Source organism: Eufriesea mexicana, unplaced genomic scaffold (genome assembly GCF_001483705.2).
Source record: "Eufriesea mexicana isolate 0111107269 unplaced genomic scaffold, ASM148370v2 scaffold3377, whole genome shotgun sequence".
NCBI classification, from domain to species: domain Eukaryota; kingdom Metazoa; phylum Arthropoda; class Insecta; order Hymenoptera; family Apidae; genus Eufriesea; species Eufriesea mexicana.
The window spans coordinates 616,049-640,396 of NW_016911411.1; the positions used below are offsets into that span (position 1 = coordinate 616,049).

The 24,348-nt window shown below is 36.4% G+C and overlaps 1 protein-coding gene across 1 annotated transcript in view; it reads left to right on the forward strand.

The window, feature by feature from the left end:
- The window catches only part of Ih (hyperpolarization activated cyclic nucleotide gated potassium channel Ih), a 284,158-nt gene that overhangs the window by 153,197 nt on the left and 106,613 nt on the right, over nt 1-24,348 (forward strand). Inside the window, 1 exon segment of the mRNA XM_017904822.1 lies at nt 13,229-13,499. Within this exon segment, the coding sequence (XP_017760311.1) occupies nt 13,229-13,499 (271 nt within the window).

The window sequence follows — 24,348 nt, forward strand, 5'->3', positions numbered from 1 at the left end:
CGAGGCCGAAAGTGTCGGGATGTTTGCGGCAGCCTCGTTTCCGGCCGCAACCAGACTGGCTTCCCTTGTGGTTTTCGGACTAAAAGAGGAGAATTCCAGAGGCCGAGTTGCGTGCGATTGCTTATTCGATGCTTCGTGTCAGAGTAGTAATACGTGAAATTTCGCGTTTAAAACTGGGAAACTGGGCAACGTGCTCGAGGAAAATTGTGTATCTTCGGGCAAAGGGGAAAAAGCGGATGGAAAATTGCGCTGTCGGTATTGAGGAGAATAAAGAGTAGAGAGAGGAGAGGGAAAATTGTTTTCTTGGGTGCAGAGGCGTAGGAAAATTAGAAATTCTAGGTAAAGATGATATTGGAAATACGGGGGTATTGGAAATTTGAATTAATTTTGGAATATTCTGGGTGCGATTGGGAAACGAAATTTTAGTGGTATGAAAAATATTTTAATTTAGTTGGAGAACGAACGAATTTTAAATTTAGATTAATTGGAAATGGAGAGAATACTCTTGGATTAATCATAGAAATTTTTTAATTGGTTAATAATTTATTAATCATTTATTTATTGGTTAGAATTTAATTAATAATTGGGGAAATAATTAATAATTTTAAATATGAAAAGATTCCACAATATTTTGGTAATTATTAATATTATTAATTAATAATTTATTTATTGGTTAGAAATTAATTAATAATTTCAATAATTTTGTAATAATTAATAATTGGGAAAATAATGAATAATTTATTTATTGGTTAGAAATGAATTAATAATTTCAATAATATTTTAATAATTAATAATTGGGAAAATGATTAATAATTTTAAATATTAAAAAATTCCAGAATATTTTGGCAATTAAATAACAAAGAAATTTTTGAATGTAGGTTGATTGAAAATTAAAATTGGAAATTAGATAATAAACAATATAATAGCACGTAGTTAGGTAAAATTGATTTGCATCGAAAAGCTTGGCACGTCTGCTCCTGGTATTTATGCCTAGTCGTAACAAGTGACAGTATGATAATCGATTGATCGGGTAAGCAAAACTCGAGGCGCATAAAAAGAAATCGTCGGATAAAAATATCGAGTCACACGTAGCCTGTTTGCCATAATGCGGTTATTATTTCTTTCATAAGAGTCGATTAACATTACCGGTTTTCGCCATTGTAGATTCATCGGCGAATATTTTTCGAGACCTCGGTGAAGTGTCATTAAGTCGCGATGATTTTCCAATCTGCGTTCAGTCGTGATGTATTTCCATTAAAAAAGAAAAAGAAGATTAATGTAATTCTGGAATCTAAATTGGATGGATTTCGCGATGGAGGAAAATGCTTCGTTGTACGAGGCAGTATGAAAGGTATTAGGTATGTTTTCCGAGGGTCGATGGAAAACATTTCCCATTCGTTACAATGAACGGACTATCTTAACAAATACGGTACGAACGAAATTAAACGGGATTAAAATGTATTAACTCGCTCTTTGTTCCGATGCATGTTTAATTCAGTAAAATCGTACGTACGTGTAATGTGATACGCGGATAATTAATGCAGTTATAGTAGGGAAACGTCGAATGTATTTTCCATTGATTAGGTAAATGTTTAATTAATATGGTGAGAAGGAGGATTTAAAGTAGTCATGGTTGGAATCGTAAATAAATTAAATGGAATCACGAAGCTTGGTTTTTGGTGATCTCAGTTTTGAATTTTTGAATATGGAATTTCCAAAATTTCTAAAATTTCTGGATTTTAAAACTATTGAAGTCTTAAGCTCTGAAATTGTCGGAATTTTAAATAGTAAAAATTTGGAAATGCGAAATTTCGAGACTTTGGAGTTTTAGAATTTTAGACTTTGAAAATTTAATATTTCGGAGTTTTGGAATTTTAGAATTTTAGGCTTTGAAAATTTGATATTTTAGAGTTTGGGAATTTTAGGCTTTGAAAATTTGATATTTTGGAATTTTAGAATTTTAGGCTTTGAAAATTTGATATTTTGGAATTTTAGAATTTTATTCTTTGAAAATTTGTTGTTTTCGAATTTTGGAATTTTAAACTTTAAAGCTTTAATATTTTGGAAATTTAGAACTTTGGATTTTCAGGATTTCAGAATCCGAGAATTTTAGAATTTCATTACTGTTGAGCATTGAAATTTCGAAATTTTAGGACTTTGGAAACCAGTAAAATACTTTTGGAATGTTAAAATTTTAGAATTTTGGCACTTTGTTACCTTCGAACTTCACAGTTATTTCTATTTCTGAATTTTTGAAAATTCTTAAAGAATAATACCGAGACAAATTAAATTACATCAAAACGATCAGTATTCCTTACATTTCCCAAAATTCCTTTTCATCCAAAACTCAATATATACTCAACTACTCAATTATTCTTTTGAAAACCAATGGCAAAAGAACTTCTCGTATATCTCGTCCTACAAATCCAAAATAGAAACAATCGTCCAATTTTCCTTGAACGACAAAAATGGTCGTCTATAAGTCGTCTATAAGGTTCTACGTTTTCTTCCACTAGTTTCCCCTATATGGTAGTATTTTATGGGAGTAACTCGACTGTCACAGTGAAGGGAATATGAATTATTCACCTATCGCCCCATTATCACACATTATACACAGGACGCGAATATGAACGCACACGGTCTCGTAATTAGAGACTATCGAAGCTCGAGTTAATTAAATGTTACGCAGCAAAAATGGCGTTGGAGCGTAGTAAGAAGCGGTTTCTCTCTGTCGATTCCCTCTCGGATGAGATAATTTGCCCGCTCCTCGTCTATCAGGCAAATTATCTGTCGCAAAGCTCGGTCCTACAAAGACACCGGAAAAAGAACATTTTGTGACGGTAACACTGCCTCTCTCGAATGTCGCGTTAAAGTCGTTCCACTTGCAAGCTAATTTCCTAGCACAATATTTTTCGAAATTCCTCTCGGCACTTCCAGGCTTCTCGTATTTCCACGTGGCGATTTCTAATTGACAGAAAGCTTCGAAGAAGGTCTTCGATTGATCAGGACATTTTGCCAGTGGATTATTTGGAAAAAATCTCGAGATTTGGGGAATTTTTAATTCGTCCATGAGAATTTTTATCATTTAATTTTCTATTTACATGTAGGAAATTTTAAATCGATGGAAATTTTCGAACAAGGTTTTCAGTGCATCGAGAGATTTTGTAATTGAGTTATTTAAAAGAAATTTCGAAATTTGGGGAATTTTTAATTCGTCGATTGAGAATTTCCGATTCTTTAATTTTGTAATTGCGTACAGAAAATTTAAAATCGATTAAAATTTTCATACAAGGTCTTCAATTGATCGCGAAATTTTATAAGTGAATTATTTGAAAGAAATTTCGAGGTTTGGGGAATTTTTAATTCGTCCCTAAGAATTTCTGATTCTCTAATTTTCTATTTACCTATAGGAATTTTAAATTCAGTAGAAATTTTTTAAAACTGTTTTCAAATGATCGCGAGATTTTATAAGTGAGTTATTTTGAAGAAATTTCGAGATTTGGAAAATTTTTAATTCTTGCAAGCTCAATTTATAAAATTTGTGAACAACGTCATTAATTTTTGGGAATCTCGTTATAATGTGTGACTCGCATTTTCTCTCTATGGCGTTTATATTGTCACGAGGTTCGCAGAGTGGGAGAATAGGTTGTTGCCCTAATCTGGCTGATTATTATGTCACATTTTGTGATTCTCTACATTTCGGAGTCAGTGTCCCGGTTTATATGCCTTCCGAGCACTTTTACTCTGTGCAATCCTGCCACTGTAATTGTTCGATTCGATATTTATTCTTCCTTTTAACAGTCTGTCTCCTAGTAAGAAAAGCAAAAATAAATTTCAACGAGGACGTGATACCTAAAATGAAATTAATTTTCCCTAGGATCAAGCCATTAACTTTTATGAACAGCAAGATAAATCGTTTTATACAAAGAAGTTTTTCTACCTAACCTTCAAATCTCCCTCACTCCTACTTTCTAAGAAACCATACCAAACCATATCTCTCTACTTCAAACAACTTCGATAGTAATCTCTTTGTTCACACCTCCGATCATTCTCCAGTTCTGAAATCCCCGAATCCAATTCAAAATGAACACCCTGTATATCTCAAATGGGAAGCACCCGTGTCAAAAACATTCGCTCTTCTCAAATTAAAAAATCTTTTATCCCTGAAATCCTGGAACAAATTCGAAAATGAGCAGATATTCAACCATCTTCTTAAATCCTTCTCAAATCATCGCACAAACCTATAAACAAATTCGAAAATTACCTGGAGAAATTAGCACCCATCATGTGAGCACGAATAATCACAAAAATCTCCGAGAAATCACTCGTCAAGCATCCAGCATCCTAACCTCTCTTCCAATTCCAAGAATCGGCTCCTAGCCACGAAGCCAGGAGGCACGATAAAAAGAAGAGAAGAACCAGACACCATAAATCGCCCGAAGACAGTAAAACAACGTCATACCACTGTAGATCAGACTCCGCGATCGCACGAACAATGAAACACGCGTTCAGAGAACTTCGATCATCTTCAGGCTCCTCTCGGACCGGCAAGTTCGATCACCCCCGGTAGCCTCGCGTGCAGGAATCTTCCAACCTCGTCAAACCAGCCGAAACACCCGCGAAGGCTGCCCGAGACACCCCTGGGATCCCCATAGTCACACCCCTGGCGTGTCTAATTTCTGAAGACCCTAGGGGAACCCTCTGGCGGTCTCTCGGGGCAACACGGTGTCAAAAATCCTGGCCTCTCAAAACTCTGTGGACCCTCTGACAATTTCTCAAGGCAACACGGTGTCAAAAATCCTAGCCTCTGAAGACTCTGTGGACACTCTGGCAATCTTTCAAGGCAACACGGTGTCAAAAATTTTGGTTTCTGAAGTCACTGTGACCCTCTGGCTATCTCTCAAGGCAACACGGTGTCAAAAATTTTGGTTTCTCAGGACCCTGTGACCCTCTATCTCTCAAGGCAACACGGTGTCAAAAATTTTGGTTACTGAAGGCTCTGTGGATCCTTTGGCAATCTTTCAAGGCAACACTGTGTCAAAAATTTTGGTTTCTGTAGTCCCTGTGGCCCCTTTGGCAATCTCTCAAGGCAACACGGTGTCAAAAATTTTTGTTTCCGAGGACCCTGTGACCCTCTGACTATCTCTCAAGGCAACACGGTGTCAAAAATTTTGGTTTCTGTAGTCCCTGTGGCCCCTTTGGCAATCTCTCAAGGCAACATGGTGTCAAAAATTTTTGTTTCCGAGGACCCTGTGACCCTCTGACTATCTCTCAAGGCAACACGGTGTTAAAAATTTTGGTTACTGAAGACTCTGTAAATCCTTTGGCAATCAAGGCAACACGGTGTCAAAAATTTTTGTTACTGAAGACTCTGTAAATCCTTTGGCAATCAAGGCAACATGGTGTCAAAAATTTTGGTTTCTGTAGTTCCTGTGGACCCTTTGGCAATCTCTCAAGGCAACACGGTGTCAAAAATGTTGGTTTCTGAAGATACTGTGGACCCTTGGCAATCTCTCAATGCAACACGGTGTCAAAAATTTTGATTTCCAAAGACTCCGTGGACCCTTTGGCAATCTTTGAAGGCAACACGGTGTCAAAAATCCTGGTTTTTGAAGTCCCTATGAACCCCTCTGACGGTCTGTCGAGGCAACACGGTGTCAAAACTCCTTGCTTCTGGATTTTCCCAGAAAGTTAACTATCTCGCGACACAAAATGATAATTCGAGATCGGTTGGGGAGAGCCTCGGGACGTCCAGACTTTCCTGCAGTGTCAAGGTTGACGGGAGATTGTCGCGCGGGGATTTGCATGCGTGCGTTGGCTATGCCGTGTAAAAAGAATCGAACGCGTGTTCGTCGGGTTCGACAATAAAACCGGTCAGTCCCGGCGGTTTCTGTCTCTGTCCGCACCTCTGGCTGCTCTCGTCCCCTCTGTTCGCCACGGTTCCGTTCCCGTGTGTGCACGGCCTGGCTCCGGTGGGTTGGCCTGGCTGGCAAGGCTGGCTTTCGCCGGCCGCGTGGCTTCTTTTTCCTCGTGTTCCGCTCGTCATTAGTCAACCTCTGCACCAGGGACCAGTTACACGGTAAACGGGGCAGACCGTTCTCGCGATCCTCAGGCTTGCTTTCGGGCGATGGCCGAGCAACTGGCGCGCGCCAGCCAGCTCGACGAGCAGAGGAGGCCGCTCTTGAGGAGACAAAGACAAGCGGCACACGGGACCAACAAGGGCCTCGTATCCAGCTGGCCCGAGTTGTCGTACGCGCGTGCAACCAGCAAATTCGGTGAGTCCTCTTCTTAACCGTGAGAATTCCGACGAGATTCTGCAGATAGACGGACGGATGATACGGTGGCTTGGGACTAGAGGAGCAGGACCTGGCAGACGAGTTAGCCTGCTTCTCCGTGGCAGTTCTTGCGATGGCGTAGCAAGGTGATGATATTCCTCGGTTTGACTGGTTTTTCGGCACTTTGCTGACGTGGTACAGAGAGGATCTGCGTCACTTGAAGGATTCTGTTGGTAATTGATATCGAAATAGCAGGGGAGAATCTGTCATAGTGTTTGGTGGCCTCTGTTGACTTTCCGGGAATCTTTTAGACAATTTTTCACAGAATTTTGGTGTCGCGAAGTGATAATGAGAGTGCTTGTTCGGCGAGAGGCTTGTATTGCGTCGTTTTGCCTCAAGGCAGATGGGATTCTTGAGTTTTTGTTGGGCAGGTAGAGACTGTATTATTTGTGAAGATTTCTGTTGGTTCTTTAGAGTTCCTGTGGTTTCTAGAGATCTTCTAGGGATTATGCCAACGTTGTTCTCTTTCTACGATGTTCTCTTTTTATCTGCACCTATCCAAAATTCGTAACTTTGGTAATAGTGCCTCCTGATGTCGGGTAATTCGTTGATAACCTCTAATTGGCTCGTTGTTCTCTAACGGCTGTCATTAAACAGTGGAATAACAGACCGAGATGTTTTGGTAATTACTAGTCGTGTGTGTTGAGTGCTATGACGAGTGTTATCTCTCACGATTAGCATAACGTTGAAGAGCCATCTGGGGAGATTGATACCGCGTCATGGCTCGTTTCAGAAACCATAAAACTTTTTACAAGTGTATCTGCTGCCTGTACAAGATAGTCGCTCGATGAATCCCCATCTCGTGGCCAATTAGTTCCTTACTCTCGAGCAACTTCTTTTCAGATGTTCTATATTAAAACTGGAATTCCGCCTTGAAGATGTCTTTCTGAATATTCCTTCGCGTTATCCTTTTCGCGATACCGAACCATGTTTCATTAATTATACAATTTTTCTAGAATTCTGATAAATGGCCCAGCGATGTGTTCCAGTTCGTGATAATTAATCTGCGGCCCTCTAACGGTTCTCTCCGTAACGAATATGGTCTTGATGATCCTTTTTTCTCGACACTGTTGCACCTTCTTCTACTTTGTCAGTTACATTTAGTATGCGATACCTAGTTTTATGACATGTTAAAAAGTTATTCTTGACAGTGACGAATTTTGTTCTTTGAGAATAATTCTCAAGTTTGTATCCCATTGGAACGATCATTCTTTATTACAAAGTGATCAATTTGGATCTTCTTATAAATTTTGCTAATGATATTCGCAAATTGGGAAGGTGGAGGTAATAGATTGTACTTCCTTGTTGCACAAATAATTTTTTGAATTTTAGTAGTTAAGTTATAAAATTACAAATTATTTCTATGGAGACTCTTCGTTGTGGGATTTTCCACTGTGGGAATTTTCCACTTTGGGAAGTGGAAAATCTTTGATTTAATTCTAAAGTCGCAAATCCTAGTTTGGAAATTAGTCTGCAAAATTTGGAATGGAATATTAATTTATAATATTGATATTACATAGAATCTAAGTTACAGAATCTTCTCTGTAAAATTTTGACTAGTAAATTTCAAGTCACAAAGAATTTACCAAACACTTTTGCTCGTGACTTTCTGTCACATCACCAAGAACTAGAAACTTCAGTTTCCCCTGTGATTCGCAAGTAATCAAGTGTCAACTTTCCACCATGGTTTGCATACTCGACAATTTTTCTGGTAACGTTAGCACTGAACCTCCCACGATGCAAAAAGAAAAGGATAATCTTAAAAAAAGATTGGAATATCAACGAAATATAACTAATTACGTGTATATTGAAAGAAAAATCATGCAGTCGAGTGACAAAGACGTAGACAATATCGAGCGTAGAATTTTAAATTGAAATTTTGACACTAGAACTATCAAAGGGGTTAAAATGACTAATTTCAGACATTTTATTTTTACAATTTCTGTGAGAACATAACTCCTTTTGATAAAATTTATGCCTACCTTCGTTCAGATCGAAACATAATTGTCTATAATTATTCGTCTTCCTCGCGCCGCTGCGAATATTTTAATTTACCTAAAATATGTGTAGCCTCTCAAGAGAAATTAATAATTCTAGTGTTAAAAATGGTCCTTTGAGCTATAATTGCCCATAATAATTATTCGTCTTCCGCGTACCACTTCGATTATCTTCATTTATCTAAAATATATGTAGCCTCTAATTAAAAATTGGTAATTCTAGTGTTAAAAATGGTCCTTTGAGCTATAATTGTCCACAATAATTATTTGTCTTCCACGTACCACTTCGATTATCTTCATTTATCTAAAATATATGTAGCCTCTAATTAAAAATTGGTAATTCTAGGTTAAAAATGGTCTTTTAAGCTATAATTGTCTATAATAATTATTTGTCTTCCTCGTACCACTTCGATTATCTTCATTTACCTTAAATATATGTAGCCTCTAATTAAAAATTGGTAATTCTAGGTTAAAAATGGTCTTTTAAGCTATAATTGTCTATAATAATTATTTGTCTTCCTCGTACCACTTCGATTATCTTCATTTACCTTAAATATATGTAGCCTCTAATTAAAAATTGGTAATTCTAGGTTAAAAATGGTCTTTTAAGCTATAATTGTCTATAATAATTATTTGTCTTCCTCGTACCACTTCGATTATCTTCATTTACCTTAAATATATGTAGCCTCTAATTAAAAATTGGTAATTCTAGGTTAAAAATGGTCTTTTAAGCTATAATTGTCTATAATAATTATTTGTCTTCCTCGTACCACTTCGATTATCTTCATTTACCTTAAATATATGTAGCCTCTAATTAAAAATTGGTAATTCTAGGTTAAAAATGGTCTTTTAAGCTATAATTGTCTATAATAATTATTTGTCTTCCTCGTACCACTTCGATTATCTTCATTTACCTTAAATATATGTAGCCTCTAATTAAAAATTGGTAATTCTAGGTTAAAAATGGTCTTTTAAGCTATAATTGTCTATAATAATTATTTGTCTTCCTCGTACCACTTCGATTATCTTCATTTACCTTAAATATATGTAGCCTCTAATTAAAAATTGGTAATTCTAGTGGTGAAAATGGTCCTTTGAGCTATAATTGTCTATAATAATTATTTGTCTTCCTCGTACCACTTCGATTATCTTCATTTATCTAAAATATATGTAGCCTCTAATTAAAAATTGGTAATTCTAGTGTTAAAAATGGTCTTTTAAGCTATAATTGTCTACAATTATTCGTCATCCTCGTACCACTACGATTATCTTCATTTACCTTAAATATATGTAGCCTCTTATTAAAAATTGGTAATTCTAGTGTTAAAAATGGTCCTTTCAGCTATAATTGTCCATAATAATTATTCGTCTTCCGCGTACCACTTCTATTATTTTCATTTATCTAAAATATATGTTGTCTCTAATTAAAAATTGGTAATTCTAGTGTTAAAAATGGTCCTTTGAGCTGTAGTATGCTTACTGTTAACTCGCACTGAAAGACAATTGTCCAACGACTCTCGTTGAAACTGCAAGCCAAAAAGCTCAATGAGAGTCCTCTATCAGAATCCTTCATCAGAGTCCTCCATCAGAGTTCTCCATCGACATTTTCCGCTAGCAACGTTCTCATTTGCAATCTTTTCGTCGCATGACGTTGCAAATACGAAGAGAGGAGCGAGAATTCTCTCGGTTAACTGTATATTTAAGTCGGGCCGTGGAAACGGTGCTTCGATGCTTTTTACGTTTCATGCTCCCGCCAATGGTGCGTATGGTGTGTTTGGGTTGGAAGGAAGTCGATGGGAGATCGGAATGAGCTCGCGTGCGACCCGACTGTCTGGAAGGGGATTTCATGTGGCTTTCGACTTGCCTTTTTTTCCCCAGTAACTGGACTTGAACGTTGTTTATCTGACCTGTGCAACGTGGAATGCCGGTTACCGATCATATCTCTCTGCTGGATCGAAAAACCCTCGATTTATGGGATTTTATTTACTTCGCGTGAGAAATCGGGCTATCGGGGGTGCAGGTTAACCGGTATAATTACAGGTGTAATTGATCGTATTTGAAGCTTAGTGGGTTGATGCAGAGATAATGTTTGGGTGATTGAATTAGGTGGATGTGGACGGGAAGCTGATAAGGTGTTGAGCAATTGGAGTTTATAACGGGTGGGTTAAAGGTGTACTTGCTTGGACTTCAATCCGAGAATTTTTTGGATGAAATTCATTTTTTAAATTAATTTTTCTCTGTATATGTGGAAATAATTGGCTCGAATTTTATTCCAAATGATTTTCTACGGTTTAAGTATGAAAAATTGTTCATCGGGAAAATATTTTTATATCCAAGAATTTTTTGGATAAGATTCACTTTTTAAATTAATTTTTCCCGGTATAGATGGAAATAATTGGCTCGAATTTTATTCTAAATTATTTTCTATGGTTTAAGTACGAAAAATTGTTCATCGGGAAAATATTTTTATATCCAAGAATTTTTTGGATAAGATTCACTTTTTAAATTAATTTTTCCCGGTATAGATGGAAATAATTGGCTCGAATTTTATTCTAAATGATTTTCTATAGTTTAAGTATGAAAAATTGTGCATTAGGAAAATATTTTTACTTATCGTTGAATAAACGTTTCAGATATTTTGGAGGAAAATTTTAATTTGTAATTAAATTGGAATTTTTGTTATTATTTGAAATTGGAGAGTAAATTGAAGCTTCTAAAATTAGTGCAGCGGTGTCCATTTTGGCGACATATCTGGATACTCGTCTGTGTGGGTGACTTCGGAGAATTCGACTGATGGATGGAGAAAGAAGGAGTGTGAGTGAGATATCGGTATTTCATGCGATATATCGCGTATATACACATCAATGACGAATTAATATCGAAGGCACTCCCTGAACTCGGTTCCAAGAATTGGTGGGGATAGCAATGGACGCTAAAGTGGGCAGAATTCCGGTCGCATACACAGTACTGTGTATAACATCTATTTATGAAATGGATCTTCAGAAAATTCCAAAAAGTGAACCCTCAGAAAATTCCTGAAAAATAAATCTTCAGAGAATTTGAGAAAATGAATTTTCAAATAATGTTAAACAAAAATTAAAAATTTTCTATTATTGCGTAAGAAATTTATTAATGTTTTAGGTTAATATTTATTAATATTACGTATATCGTGTTATGTGTGTGTTAGAAAGGTTATTTTAATATTTTACATTAAATGATAGTGCATTATACTGATATTTTTCCGTAAACACTGCTTTCAGAAATTTCCCTCCGGGGATTACGTATCATCGATAGGATCCTAAACTTCCATGTACAACATAGTTCCATTAAAGTTACATACATCTTGCTTCTGTAACGAAATTAATAGTTCCCATAAATCTTTCACTACCTTCCCATAACTTCAGTTTAAACCCTTCGAAGACACCATTTCCATAAATCTTTCCTCGAAAACTTCTACCTGCGAGAGAAATTGAAAACTCCTGTTCGCAAGATAACGTCATTACTATGACGCTTTTTATCCCTGTATAACAAAATTCTAAACATCTTAGGAATCCGTCGTTTCGTCTATGCAATTTTACCTCGTGCCAATTTTACAAACATTTATTTCTAAGCATTTATCCATTTATTGGTTATAATCTCCTTTCATATGGGAAAATTAAAATTTTCCATGAATGTTACAAACTTCCTATGTCGATGTTACGAACACAACCTTTAATGTTATATATATCGAATTCCCTTGTATAAAAGAAATTAAAATTCCCATAAATCCTCCATTTCCTTTTCACAACTTTATCTTGTAACCTCTGAAGGTAACATTTACAAAAATACCCTTTACAGAAATTTCAATGTAAAAAATTTCCCATTCCCATTGACACACCACTACTTTTGACACAGCACTGAGGACACTCTTGTACCTTAGAAGAAAATTCAAAATTCTCAAATACTCTTTATTTCTTTCCTATAATGCCATCTCATGGTCTCTAGAGGTACCATTTACAGAATTTTTAATGTAAAAATTTTCCAATTCCCATTGACACACCACTACTCTTGACACAGCACTGGGGACACTGTTCTACCCTATAAAAGAATTAAAAATTCCCAAGAATCCTTTATTTCTCTTCTATCACGCGACACCTCAGTCTCTAAAGGTGCCATTTACAAAAATTTCCATGTAAAAATTTTCCAATTCCCATTGACACACCACTACTCCTGACACAGCACTGAGGACACCCTTCTCCCCTTTATGAAAATTAAAAATTCCCAAATATTCTTTATTTCTCTCCTATAACGATACCTCATGGTCTCTAGAGGTACCATGTACAGAAATTTCCATATAAAATATTTCGAATTCCATTGATACAACACTGGTGACACTCTTCTACCGTATAGAAAAATTAAAAATTTCCAAGAATCCTTTATTTCTCTTCTATCACGCGACACCTCAGTCTCTAAAGGTGCCATTTACAAAAATTTCCATGTAAAAATTTTCCAATTCCCATTGACACACCACTACTCCTGACACAGCACTGAGGACACCCTTCTCCCCTTTATGAAAATTAAAAATTCCCAAATATTCTTTATTTCTCTCCTATAACGATACCTCATGGTCTCTAGAGGTACCATTTACAGAAATTTCCATATAAAATATTTCCAATTCCCATTGACACACCACTACTCTTGACACAACACTAACGGCACCCTTCTACCCTATAAAAAAATTCAAAATTCCCAAGAATCCTTTATTTCTCTCCTATCACGTCACCCCATCGTCTCCGGAGGTACCATTAACGAAAACTTCCATTCGTAAATGCCCACTTACAAAGAAAACTCTAGCATTCTTCCAGCGTTAAGAGAACAACGTTACTCACACAGATTCCTATCTTGGTCATTTTTCAGGCAACGAGATGAATTACAAGGGCAGCGGGAAGGTCCACTTCGGAGTGGACGATGTGTCCCTCTACGGGACGCCGAAGGAGGAGCCGGGCCCGGGTCTTCCGGGCCAGGAAGTGAAGCAGAGCTTCTTGAAGAACCAGCTTCAGGCCCTGTTCCAGCCTACGGACAACAAGCTGGCTATGAAGCTGTTCGGCAGCAAGAAGGCTCTGATGAAGGAACGGATCAGGCAAAAGGCTGCAGGTCACTGGGTCATCCATCCTTGCTCCAGTTTTCGGTGAGTCCTTCCACCAGATATCAAACCGCTTCACCTTGACAGGCAACGAGATATCGACCGTGTCTCGATTCTCCAGCTAGATGGTTTCTAGCCATGCTGACTCTGCCCCTTGTCCTGCTCTCGAAGCTTGGTTTTCTATGAGAAACACGATCTTGACTAGGGTCTTGGTAGGCTCTCCTAATAGGGAACAGCATTCTTCTTCAAAGCATTTTCTAATTCTCCTATTTCAACCCTTTTATCAGCAATACTATTGTGTCGATCCTTTGTCCATTATGGGCCTCTTTGTCCATGCTCGGATTGTAAATTAAACACTCTTCTAAATTTTAAATGCAGTAACAAGGAGAACATGATTAAATTCTTCATCCCATACTCTGTGAATTCGAAGAAAATAAATAGTCAATTTCTGATGAATTTATTTTTAAATATGTAAGCATGTGAAAGGATCAGAGACACTGTTATTGACAGAATATTGCACCAACGCTTGGGTATATCGAAATACATACAATTGTAAAAATTAATTTTACGATTTCTGAACATATCGTAGTACCTAGAAAAGGAATTGCAATACTTGAAAAATATTCAACATTATTTATAAATTAGTGTAGGGGTCAAAAGGGACCCAACTCTTCGATAATGGTATTAACATTCATTCTTCGTAATATATTTTTGCTCGCTATTAAATCGTTGTTTAAGCGGTTAGAGTGAATATGAGTTAATGCTAACTTATCCTTTCTTTCGCTCAGACTACGAGACTCTTATGGCCTGCGCGAGGCTGAGTTATTGCTACCTGAGACTTCCGGTTATAAGCCTGGTGCTTTGTAGCATACTGTCTAAACTTAGAAACGTGGTGCAATGGTATATTAATAGAGACGTTAAAGAAATTCACGTAGGTTGTGTGCAACCTTTCTTCCTAGCTACATTTAAAGCAAGTTGTTCAACAAAATGCCACATTCGCTGTGGGAAACGTGTTTCTCGTTAATGGGAAAAATGTTGAAGCCGTTGACTCGCGATATTTAAAATCTGGATCGCCATATTTGCAAATGATCAATTTGTCTATGGTTAATTCGGTTTATTTGTTATTACCGGTTCTAAATTGGTTATTAATTATGTTTATCCGGCTTTCAAAAAATACAGCTCTCGTTTAAGGACTGATGATCTGACGGGTTCGATGGAAATAAGTATATACCGGCTGGGTCATGAATATTTGCACTTAGAATTCAAAGTTAATTTTAACCTCCGCGGTTAATTTCAATAAACACTTAATTAAACAAGCTACGCGGTCTTATTTTAACGTGGTTGCGAAAAAGAAACGAGCAAAATTAATAGCCCGCGCTGTGTAAATCTTTGGTAGGTTCGGTGTTAATAATTAACAGACGCGGAGCAAAAAGTACCAAGCACCGATTCAAGCTCGGTTTCGATCGCGTCGGGAACTCAACTACCTTGAACGAGCGTCCAATTTATATGAAAAATAAATTGCAGTAGGTTTCACAAGATCCATAAGATTGTTTCGTAGCCGGCTTAATTAATCCGCGAACCAAGGTGCTCAACAGCTAATTAATCTGCCCAAGAAAAACAAGGAACGAAACGAAGAATCTGTCACAAAGTTTGCCAGTAATTTAAATCGAAATTTCTTATATCCCTCGAGAATTCGAAATTTTATAAGCAACTTCGGAATTTTAATTTCTCCGACGCGACAAAATAATAGACCCTATGATCTTCGTTTAGAAAAGAAATTTTTACTGAAAACAGTTTCGAATTTTTTGAATTAATCTTCTAAATTATTCAAAAAAGGATTCTTCATACAATTACGTGGCAAAATTTACGTACACTGCATTGTCTTCAGAAGCATCCAGGAATATAAGACAGGCCGCCATTTTGTTACATCTATCTTTTACGTATTCGGATTAAATTTGTGAAAAAGGGAAAAATATAAATTGAGATTAATATTTATTCTATATTATTGAGAAAATGGTGCTTTTTGTAATTATATATGTACGTAAAATTTGCAAATATTGCATCGTCAGTATAAATTCTAAACTCCGCAGCCATTTTGTCGTGCACCCACGTGCCGTTGATGTGCGTGTAATGCGAGACACAGGGGTGGTTGGAGAAGGTGTTGTGGATTTTCTGCAATTTGTTTTCGTCCTGGCTCGGTTTTTGTCCGATCTCAAAGCAACATTCCTCGACGATCGCTAACGAGGAGTGAATTTGGAGGATCCATCGCGCGGCTACCACTCCTGTCTGGCCTAATTACCAATTAAAACGTCTAATTAGAGTGCCCCGCCGAGAGAGCAGATCCGAATCGAACGGAACAGTTGCGTCGAAGGTTTTCTTCATCGCGATTGCGCGCTGATCGGCTTTGACCCAGTTCGCAATCTTGCCGGAGAAAACAATCGATGATAAATCTGGCCACGTTGGTAACGCACGATTCTACGAACGCGATCATCTTCCAGAGATTTGCATCTTGAAAAAAAATTTTTTTCATATTTTTTTATAAAATTGGAAATTTCGGGGAGGAGGATATTCGTTTTATGCTTTGAGATTAAGAAAGGATTGTATTATACGTAATGATTATTCGATTATAGCGTTCGTGGTTGGTCACGTGTGCTGGAGTCGATATTTGGTAGATGGAGCTGGGTTAGTTTAAGTGAGGTTAGGTTTAAGATGATAAGCCGAGGTATAATACGGATTTTTGAAGTTATTATATATTGTTTATAAAAGATTATTGTTATTCATTCGCAATCTTTTATTTGAAAATTAACATTTACTAGGTTAGGTTAGATTAAGATTTGTTGCGAGTTGAATTCAGGATAATTAAGAAACCATACTTTAAATAAGGTTAAGATCAGTTATGAGATTGTTATTCATTCGCAATCCTTTATTCAGGAATTGAAATTTACTAAGTTAGGTTAGATTAAGATTTGTTGCGAGTTGAATTCAGAATAATTAAGAAACCATACGTTAAATAAGGTTAGGATTAGTTGCAATATTGTTATTTATTCTCAATCTTTTATTCGAGAACTGAAATTTACTAGGCTAGGTTAGGTTAAAATTCGTTGCAACTTGAATTCAGGATAATTAAGAAACTATACGTCAAGTAAGGTTAGGATTAATTATGATATTGTTATTCATTCTCAATCTTTTATTCGAGAATTGAAATTTATCAGGTTAGGTTATTTTAACATTTGTTGCGAGTTAAATTCTGGATAATTAAGAAACCATACGTTAAGTGAGGTTAGGATTAGTTATGAGGGTGATAAATAGTAATTAAGGAACATGTTTCATTTCATATTTGGACACATATTGGAAATACGAAGTTTATTCATATATTCTATCAGGTTAGATTAGGTTAATATTAACATCGTATTTCGAAAATGAAATACGTGACGTTAAGTTCCTATCAGAGTGACTTGGTGTGAAATTAAATGTCGTATCGAAGGAGTTATATTTTTCTATGTTTGTACAAATATTTTTCTCATAAAGCAAACACGAAATGGGAAGTGTCGCAGTCAGGCAACTTTTCTCCCAGACACTTGTATAACTAGTTCAGTATTCGAAACTTCCTTAGGCCTCGCGATTAAAATTTCAAAACCCGAACAAGCATTATTATTGCATGACTACTGAGTGACTGGATTGCTTCCTTTTGAACCAAGAAGAAATTTATCGAAAGTCCGACAGGGCAGATAGTGGCATCAATATTTACTAACAGCTGCCAAATCCTAGAGGATACCAAATTTCAAATTGAAAACTTGTGATCTCGTTAAAAGTTCAGGAACTGTCATATTGATACCTAAAATAAGGAATATAAAAATAACTGCGGAAGCACAATTTAAATTATTATATACATAACCTATAATATAACTATTTCCCTAAATATAAATGACAGGAAATATTCGAAGCCCAAACCCAATAATTCCACGCAAACAAAATAATAAAATTAAATAATTTTTAAAAGTATATAAAATTCTATTACCTATATGTATATTTATTAAATAGAAGCCTATGGCATGACTATTTCTCCATAAACTAAAAGTATTAAAAATATTCCAAATTCAATAATCTCATACAAACGAAATAATAAAATTAAATAATTATTAAATACGAATAAAATTATATTACACATATAAATTAATATTCTTTATTAAAAAGAACTATTTCTCTATGTACCAATTGCGAAAGCACCCTTTAAAAAATAAGGAAGAAAATATTCAAATATCCCAAGTCGAAAAATTTCACAGAAACGAAATAATAAAATTAAATAATTCTTAAATACGAATAAAATTATATTTCGGATATAAATTAATATTCTTTATTAAAAAGAAACCCATGCCATAATTATTTCTCCATATACCAACTGCAAAAGCACCCTTCAAAAAATACGAAAGAAAATCTTCAAATATCCTAAACCCAATAATTTCGCACGAACAAAATGAAATAATTCTTGAAAGTATATAAAATTAGATCTCACACCTGGGTAATTCTACCTATCCAAAATTCTACAGATATCTGTCTCGATTCAACATGTTCGCAAACTTCCGTTCCCCTGTTCCATTCCCGTGGCAAAACAAAACGATGCAACAATGTATTCAAAGTCACCAAGCAGAGATTTCGCACTCGTCCCCGCAGCGAGGTTGCAAATCTTCCATTGTGATGCAAATGACACGGTCGCGATAGCGGCGCCAAAATGGCGTCTTGTTATTACGGACATGGTTGTAGCCGGCGTCAGCGGAGTGCAAAGGGTTAAAATTTCTTCGGTGTTTCCCCTGTATCCTCGCGTGTCAGCCACGTTGGAAGAATTATAGACGCTTCGGGGATCCCTGACCTCCGTCTTCCGGGACAGGATAAAGCACTTTCGCGTATCGGGGTCGAATTCCTCGTGAGGCTTGGCCAGCTAGGTCTGAGGAACCGGAATGCGTCTCAGTGTCGCGACATATTTCGAGGAAAGGCCGAACAAAGAGGATATTCTTCCTGCGGGAACCGGATAACGCGTTCCATTGGACTCGCATGATCGATTCGGGTCAATGGGACCGTTATGATGGTCCAGTTTTACGCATACGTGTGTACGCGTGCGGCTAGATGTCGCTAACGTCGCTCGAGTTCCACGCGTCTATCTAGATACACGAGTCGTTCATGGACCAATATAATTCTCGCTAATTTTTCAATGTTTTTCTAAATTTTTGGTGTTTAACGCTTTATATACACGAGTCTTTCACGGAGCCAAGTGATTGTTATTAATTTTTTAATTTTATTTTCAATTTTATTGTTTATTCACTTCGTTGGTGTTTAATTCACATTTGTATTTAAAATAAATTCCCATTTTCTTATTTCTTGGAGTTAATGGATTTGGTAAATGGTCTACTCGTGTGAGTTTCTTGAAGGGACTTTAGAGAAAGGTTTAAAGTATAATAGTTGTATGCGAAGGAATTTTTGTGATAATTTTCAGTGGAGGCTACTAGTGTATTATGTTTTATATGGGTAGTATGTTGGAAGAGCTGTTTTGGATTTGTATAATGCTTTGAAAATTGGTTGTAGTGTTATTGTGTGCAATGTGGATGACTTACTTTAGTCCAGTAGTGGTTTTAAGCAGAATTATAATAGGAATATAAATTAATACAAAAAGTTAGGAAATCTAGTTGAAACTTTACATGTGATACAAGCTTATTTCTAACAACATTTATGTCCTTAAAATTATTACTGTACTCTATATTAAATTTAGTATTAATTAATATATGGGATACTTTGAGAATTAGGATAGTAGTAAGGAGGTTAAAAAACAATTAATCAGTATTTAAATATACAGGATATAATTTTATAATAAACTTTTGTAATACACCGACATACACGAAGAAAAATTTGTTAATGAAAATATGAGAATTTTAGAAGTAATTTTCGATGATTATATTAACGGGTGTTAGATGGTTTTTATGTCAAACGAAATTTCTTTGATGGAGTTTTTTAACGTAATATTCTTTTTATTTTTATTAGGGAAAATGTAGTTTTTCTGCATAAAACAGAGGTAGATGTTCATACATCCACGCTAATCATACTTGGCACAGTGGTCGCGGACAGATGACTTTGGACAGCAAGGAGGGGTATATGTATAATAGAATTCAAAAAGGACGAGTTTCGTGAAACGCGTAGCATCTCTGCAGTGAAATTTTGACGCATTTTCCGTAACGTTGCCAGAAATTCCAGAAATATCTACATTTCGTTTCTCATTGCCATTAAATTTTTCGATGCTCGAATTCTTAACAGAAGTTCGACTCTGTTTTTCTAAAATATTCTTCCATTCTTACTAACCATTCCAAATTAAAAACAAGATACAGTAAAAAAATCAAAAAAGAATTTCCCAGGTCTCAGCTATCATATTTCATTAAATTATTTGAAAACTCTTCTAAATTTAAATCCTCGCATTTTAACAAAAAAAGAAAAAAGAGAAAACAATATTACTATTAAAAAAATTAATTAACAAAATATCTCTAATACTCGTTAAAATATTCGGAATTTCGGTGATAAAAAAATACCGAAATAAAAATAGTATGGAGAACATAATTCCTACGGATTATTTTAGCAAGGGAAAAATTGCTTTTAAAGTTACAAAATCTCTATAAATCGTTTCGAAAAATGTTCTAAATATTTTCTGCAGTGAGAACCTTAAATCTTTGGAAAACACTGGCACCTTTCGTTTTCGCGCCACAGTGGAACGAATCGACCAATCGAGGAGCCACGTCTGAAGGGTCCTCGAAGCGTGGGTCGTAGGTTGGAATTGCTGAAATTACCAGGCACCGTACCATAACCATTCGCGAAACAGTGGCAATTGCCCGGAAGTGTCCCAAACTCTTCCGCTCAGAATTTTCTTTAATTACTGATAATACGAGGGCACGCTGTATCCAAGTTTACGTGCACGTTGAAATTTTCATTCGAAGCCTCGCTAACGATCCCTGCTCCGCTATCTTTTGGCCATGGTCGATCATCAGAGCCCGAGGAATCTTTCAATTATGCAAGCCCCACGGAGACTCTAATCGCCGATCTAGATGCACGTTAAGATAGCAGAAGCATTAATGACAGTTTAATGTAGATGATTTGTATTCGACACGTGTTGGTATCTTAAGTGAACTTTAGTTACATTGTGATCTTGGAAATTGTTCGCCTTCGATACAGATATCGGAGTTTATCGCAACGATCTAAGTCTGAACGAAATTTGACAAATCCAAATCTGTTTCTGGATATCTCCGTCGTTTTAAAGAAATTTCGGTATCTCCTATTTTTACGCAAATTAAATTGACGAATTGGAGTTTCTCAGACGCCAATTTTTAAAAAATACCCTAGATTTAAACTGTCTATGAAATCTGTGAAATATAATTAATTCTCGATAACTCTGTTGATTGAAGAAGATTCTAGTATCTCTTGCATATTCAAGAATTCTAGTTTTCTTCTTAGGAATAGCTAAAGATGCAAACCTAACCTATATATCATCATGCATCCAAAAATTCTTTGTCTGCTCTAACATCGACGTAGTAAATAATGAAAAGTAGAATAAATTTGAGGTATGGGAGATATTATACCGTTCTGATCCTTCGAAGAAGTTGATAATACCAAGGATACAAACCTAACCTAAATATCCTCTCTGACCTAACATCCACGTGATAAATAATATAAAATAAAATTAATTCGAGGCGTGGAAGAAATCATATCGCTCTAATCCTTCAGAAAAATTGCTAATACAAAAGATACAAACATAACTCGAACCTAACCTGTATATCATCATCAAACAAAATTTTCTCTCTCTTCCCTGACATCGACTTGACAAATAATAAGAAATATAATTAATTCGAGACATGGGAGAGATAATGATCCTTCCATGCTCTGATCTTTCCTTCAGAAAAATCGGTAATATCGCTCTGATCCTTCAGAAAAATCGCTAATGCAGAATATACAAACTTAATTCGAACCTAACCTATATATCATCATCAAACCAAATTTTCTCTCTCTTCCCTGACATCGACTTGGTAAATAATAAGAAATATAATTAATTCGAGACATGGGAAAGATAATGATCCTTCCATGCTCTGATCTTTCCTTCAGAAAAATCGGTAATATCGCTCTGATCCTTCAGAAAAATCGCTAATGCAGAATATACAAACTTAATTCGAACCTAACCTATATATCATCATCAAACCAAATTTTCTCTCTCTTCCCTGACATCCACGTGGTAAATAATAAGAAATATAATTAATTCGATACATGGGAGAGATCATGATCCTTCCATATTCCGATCCTTTCTCCAGAGAAATCGTTAATACCGCGTTTGGGCCGATCGACGAGAGTGAACGGCCGCCATGTTGTCCGCAGAGCCGCCATTATGTCACGGCGCGTCACGGGACCAGGAGACGCGCGGTTTTCAAGTCTCCGATGTTATAAATACCGTTCTATTCGCCGTGATAACTGGTCGTAACCGCGAACCTTGCTATTTTTAGTCGAACCTTTAAACGAGCATCTGACATCTGACTGTAGATGGATCAGAGGTCGTTTTTATAGTTAGAATCCGCGTCCCGCGGACACGTCCCGCTTCCTGGACACGGAATCAGAATAGATCGGCCTTGTTGATCAGCAGAAGGAAATCCAATAATCGTGCTTGATTCAACGAAGATTCCAGGAAATTGGAAAGACAGCTGGAGATCGTTTCGTGTGTAAATCTTTTTAATAGCTAATTTATTGATAGCCTCTTAGATAGCTTTTAGACGTGGTGCTAGATTGCCACGTGGACGACGTTACACTCGGTCGTTTATATTTCCACCGATTTGCATTGACACATGGGCATCGTTTCAAGTGCGAACCTTTTTAGTGGTTAATTCGTTCGTTGTTCAATCTCTAGGACGTCATCGGGGAACTTGGTGCGAAGATGGCTCGGTTCTCTTGGTTTATATCCGTACGATTTTATATCAGTAGCCAGAGATCGTCTCGAGTGCGAACCTTTACAATGTTTAGACGTCATCGAGGAGCTCTAGGTGAACTGGCCTGTTCGTTTAGGTATTATTTATAGCGTTTCTTATCGATGGCTGGAGATAGTTTCAAGTGTGAGCCTTTTTGACGGATAATTTATTCATTGTTCAGTTCTTAGATCCGGTTCGCTCTTCTGGTCTGTGTTTACTATATTTACTTTGACAGCTGAAGGTTCTTGTCGATGAATATCTTTTCTTACAAATTTATTTCTTTTAATTTGGTGTTTCGATATTAAAGAATACACTAATTGTATCGGTATCGAGTTCATTTTACTGATTTCTTAATAAAAATTATAGTTGGGAATTTTTCGAATATTTTATTTTTCATATTTTGATAGTTCCTTGGTGTTCTTTCATTGTCAACTTCCAGCAGAGGGAAGACACTTCGTTAAAAAGAACGAAGATGGTCAGAAACCGGTTTCTTCGAACGACCACGTAATCTGCATAATATCCTAATATCTTTACAACTTTTAAATTTTAATGGTCCTTCTATCGAGACGTATAAATTGCCAAAAAATTAACATTTTAATTGACCGACCACTGACAATTATAAATCGAAAATTCCACTCGAGATATCGATCAAAATCAATCACTGTCTCTGAATTAGTCCCTCGTTTGCTGGTACAGGTATTTAAATCCGATTGCCAATAAATTACAGAAAAATTGAAGGGGGGTATATCTCCATTCGTCGTGTAACAAAAAGTTCTTGCACGTTGGGATTTGCAATTTTAAACTCGATCGCTCCAGATATCAAAATCGCGTTTCTGCTGTTCCAAAAAGGAAAAGACGTTCGATCGTTCTTTGGACATTGGCCAATCGCGTGGGTCAATGGAACCGCGGCCTGGAATATTTAATTAACGAGCCGGGGTTCGATGGTGTAATTCGACTTCCGCGGTGAATTAACGCTTTGCCATGGCCACTCGTGATTCATCGTTTGCATCCCGAATAAACCGAGCCACGTCACCGAACGCGACCCTTTTAACGACCAGTGGAAACGCGCCATTTTTAATGAGCCGTGCCGCGAATTCTGCTCGAGTTGTTTGCGAAAGTCATTCCAAGAGTGTGTAACTCGAGACGCGGCTTGATGTTCTCAGATCTTTGAAAAAAATCGGGGAATACGTCTGGTACGATGGTTCTAATGGGTTCCGAAATAAATTTGGGAAAGGGGGACCTCGCTGACTTTTTTATTAAAAGGGAGCAATCGAAATTTGATGTGGGGGTGATTGCAAGTGAGTTAATTAAATTAAAAATTGTAACGTTGCACAATTGACATAATTTAGAATTGTAAAATCGAATTTTTAACTCGTTCACAATTTAATAAATTTTGAATTAAATTTTTGGGTTAGAGAAAAGATAATAATTTGGAACTTTTTATAGCAACAATTGGACATCAATTAATTCAATTAAAAATGAATAATTCTCAAAAAAGAGTTAGATAAAAATTAAATAGTTTAGAATATGAGAATATTAATTTTGAATTTTGAGAGAATTAATTAGAATTTTTACACAGGGTGATAAGGGTCGAATTAAATTTAAAATTGTGACATCGAGGAATGCAAATGATGTAAAATTATGGGATAGAATGATCATTGAGAAATAGTGAAGTACGAGTGGCTCAGATGGGTATCATTAACAGAAACTTGGGTAGTTTTCGGTAAATTTGGGAAAAGTCGGAGTTTGGTATCGTGGGGAACACCAAGGGGACGTTTCTATGGAAGTTTGGTCCCATTTGGGAAGAACAGGTGACTTACTGATCCTTCGGGACCGGAAGTTTCGATTAATCAAAATGGAGGCTTCCACGAGATCAATGTATAACAAAAAGAAACATTCCGAGTGATATACAGGGT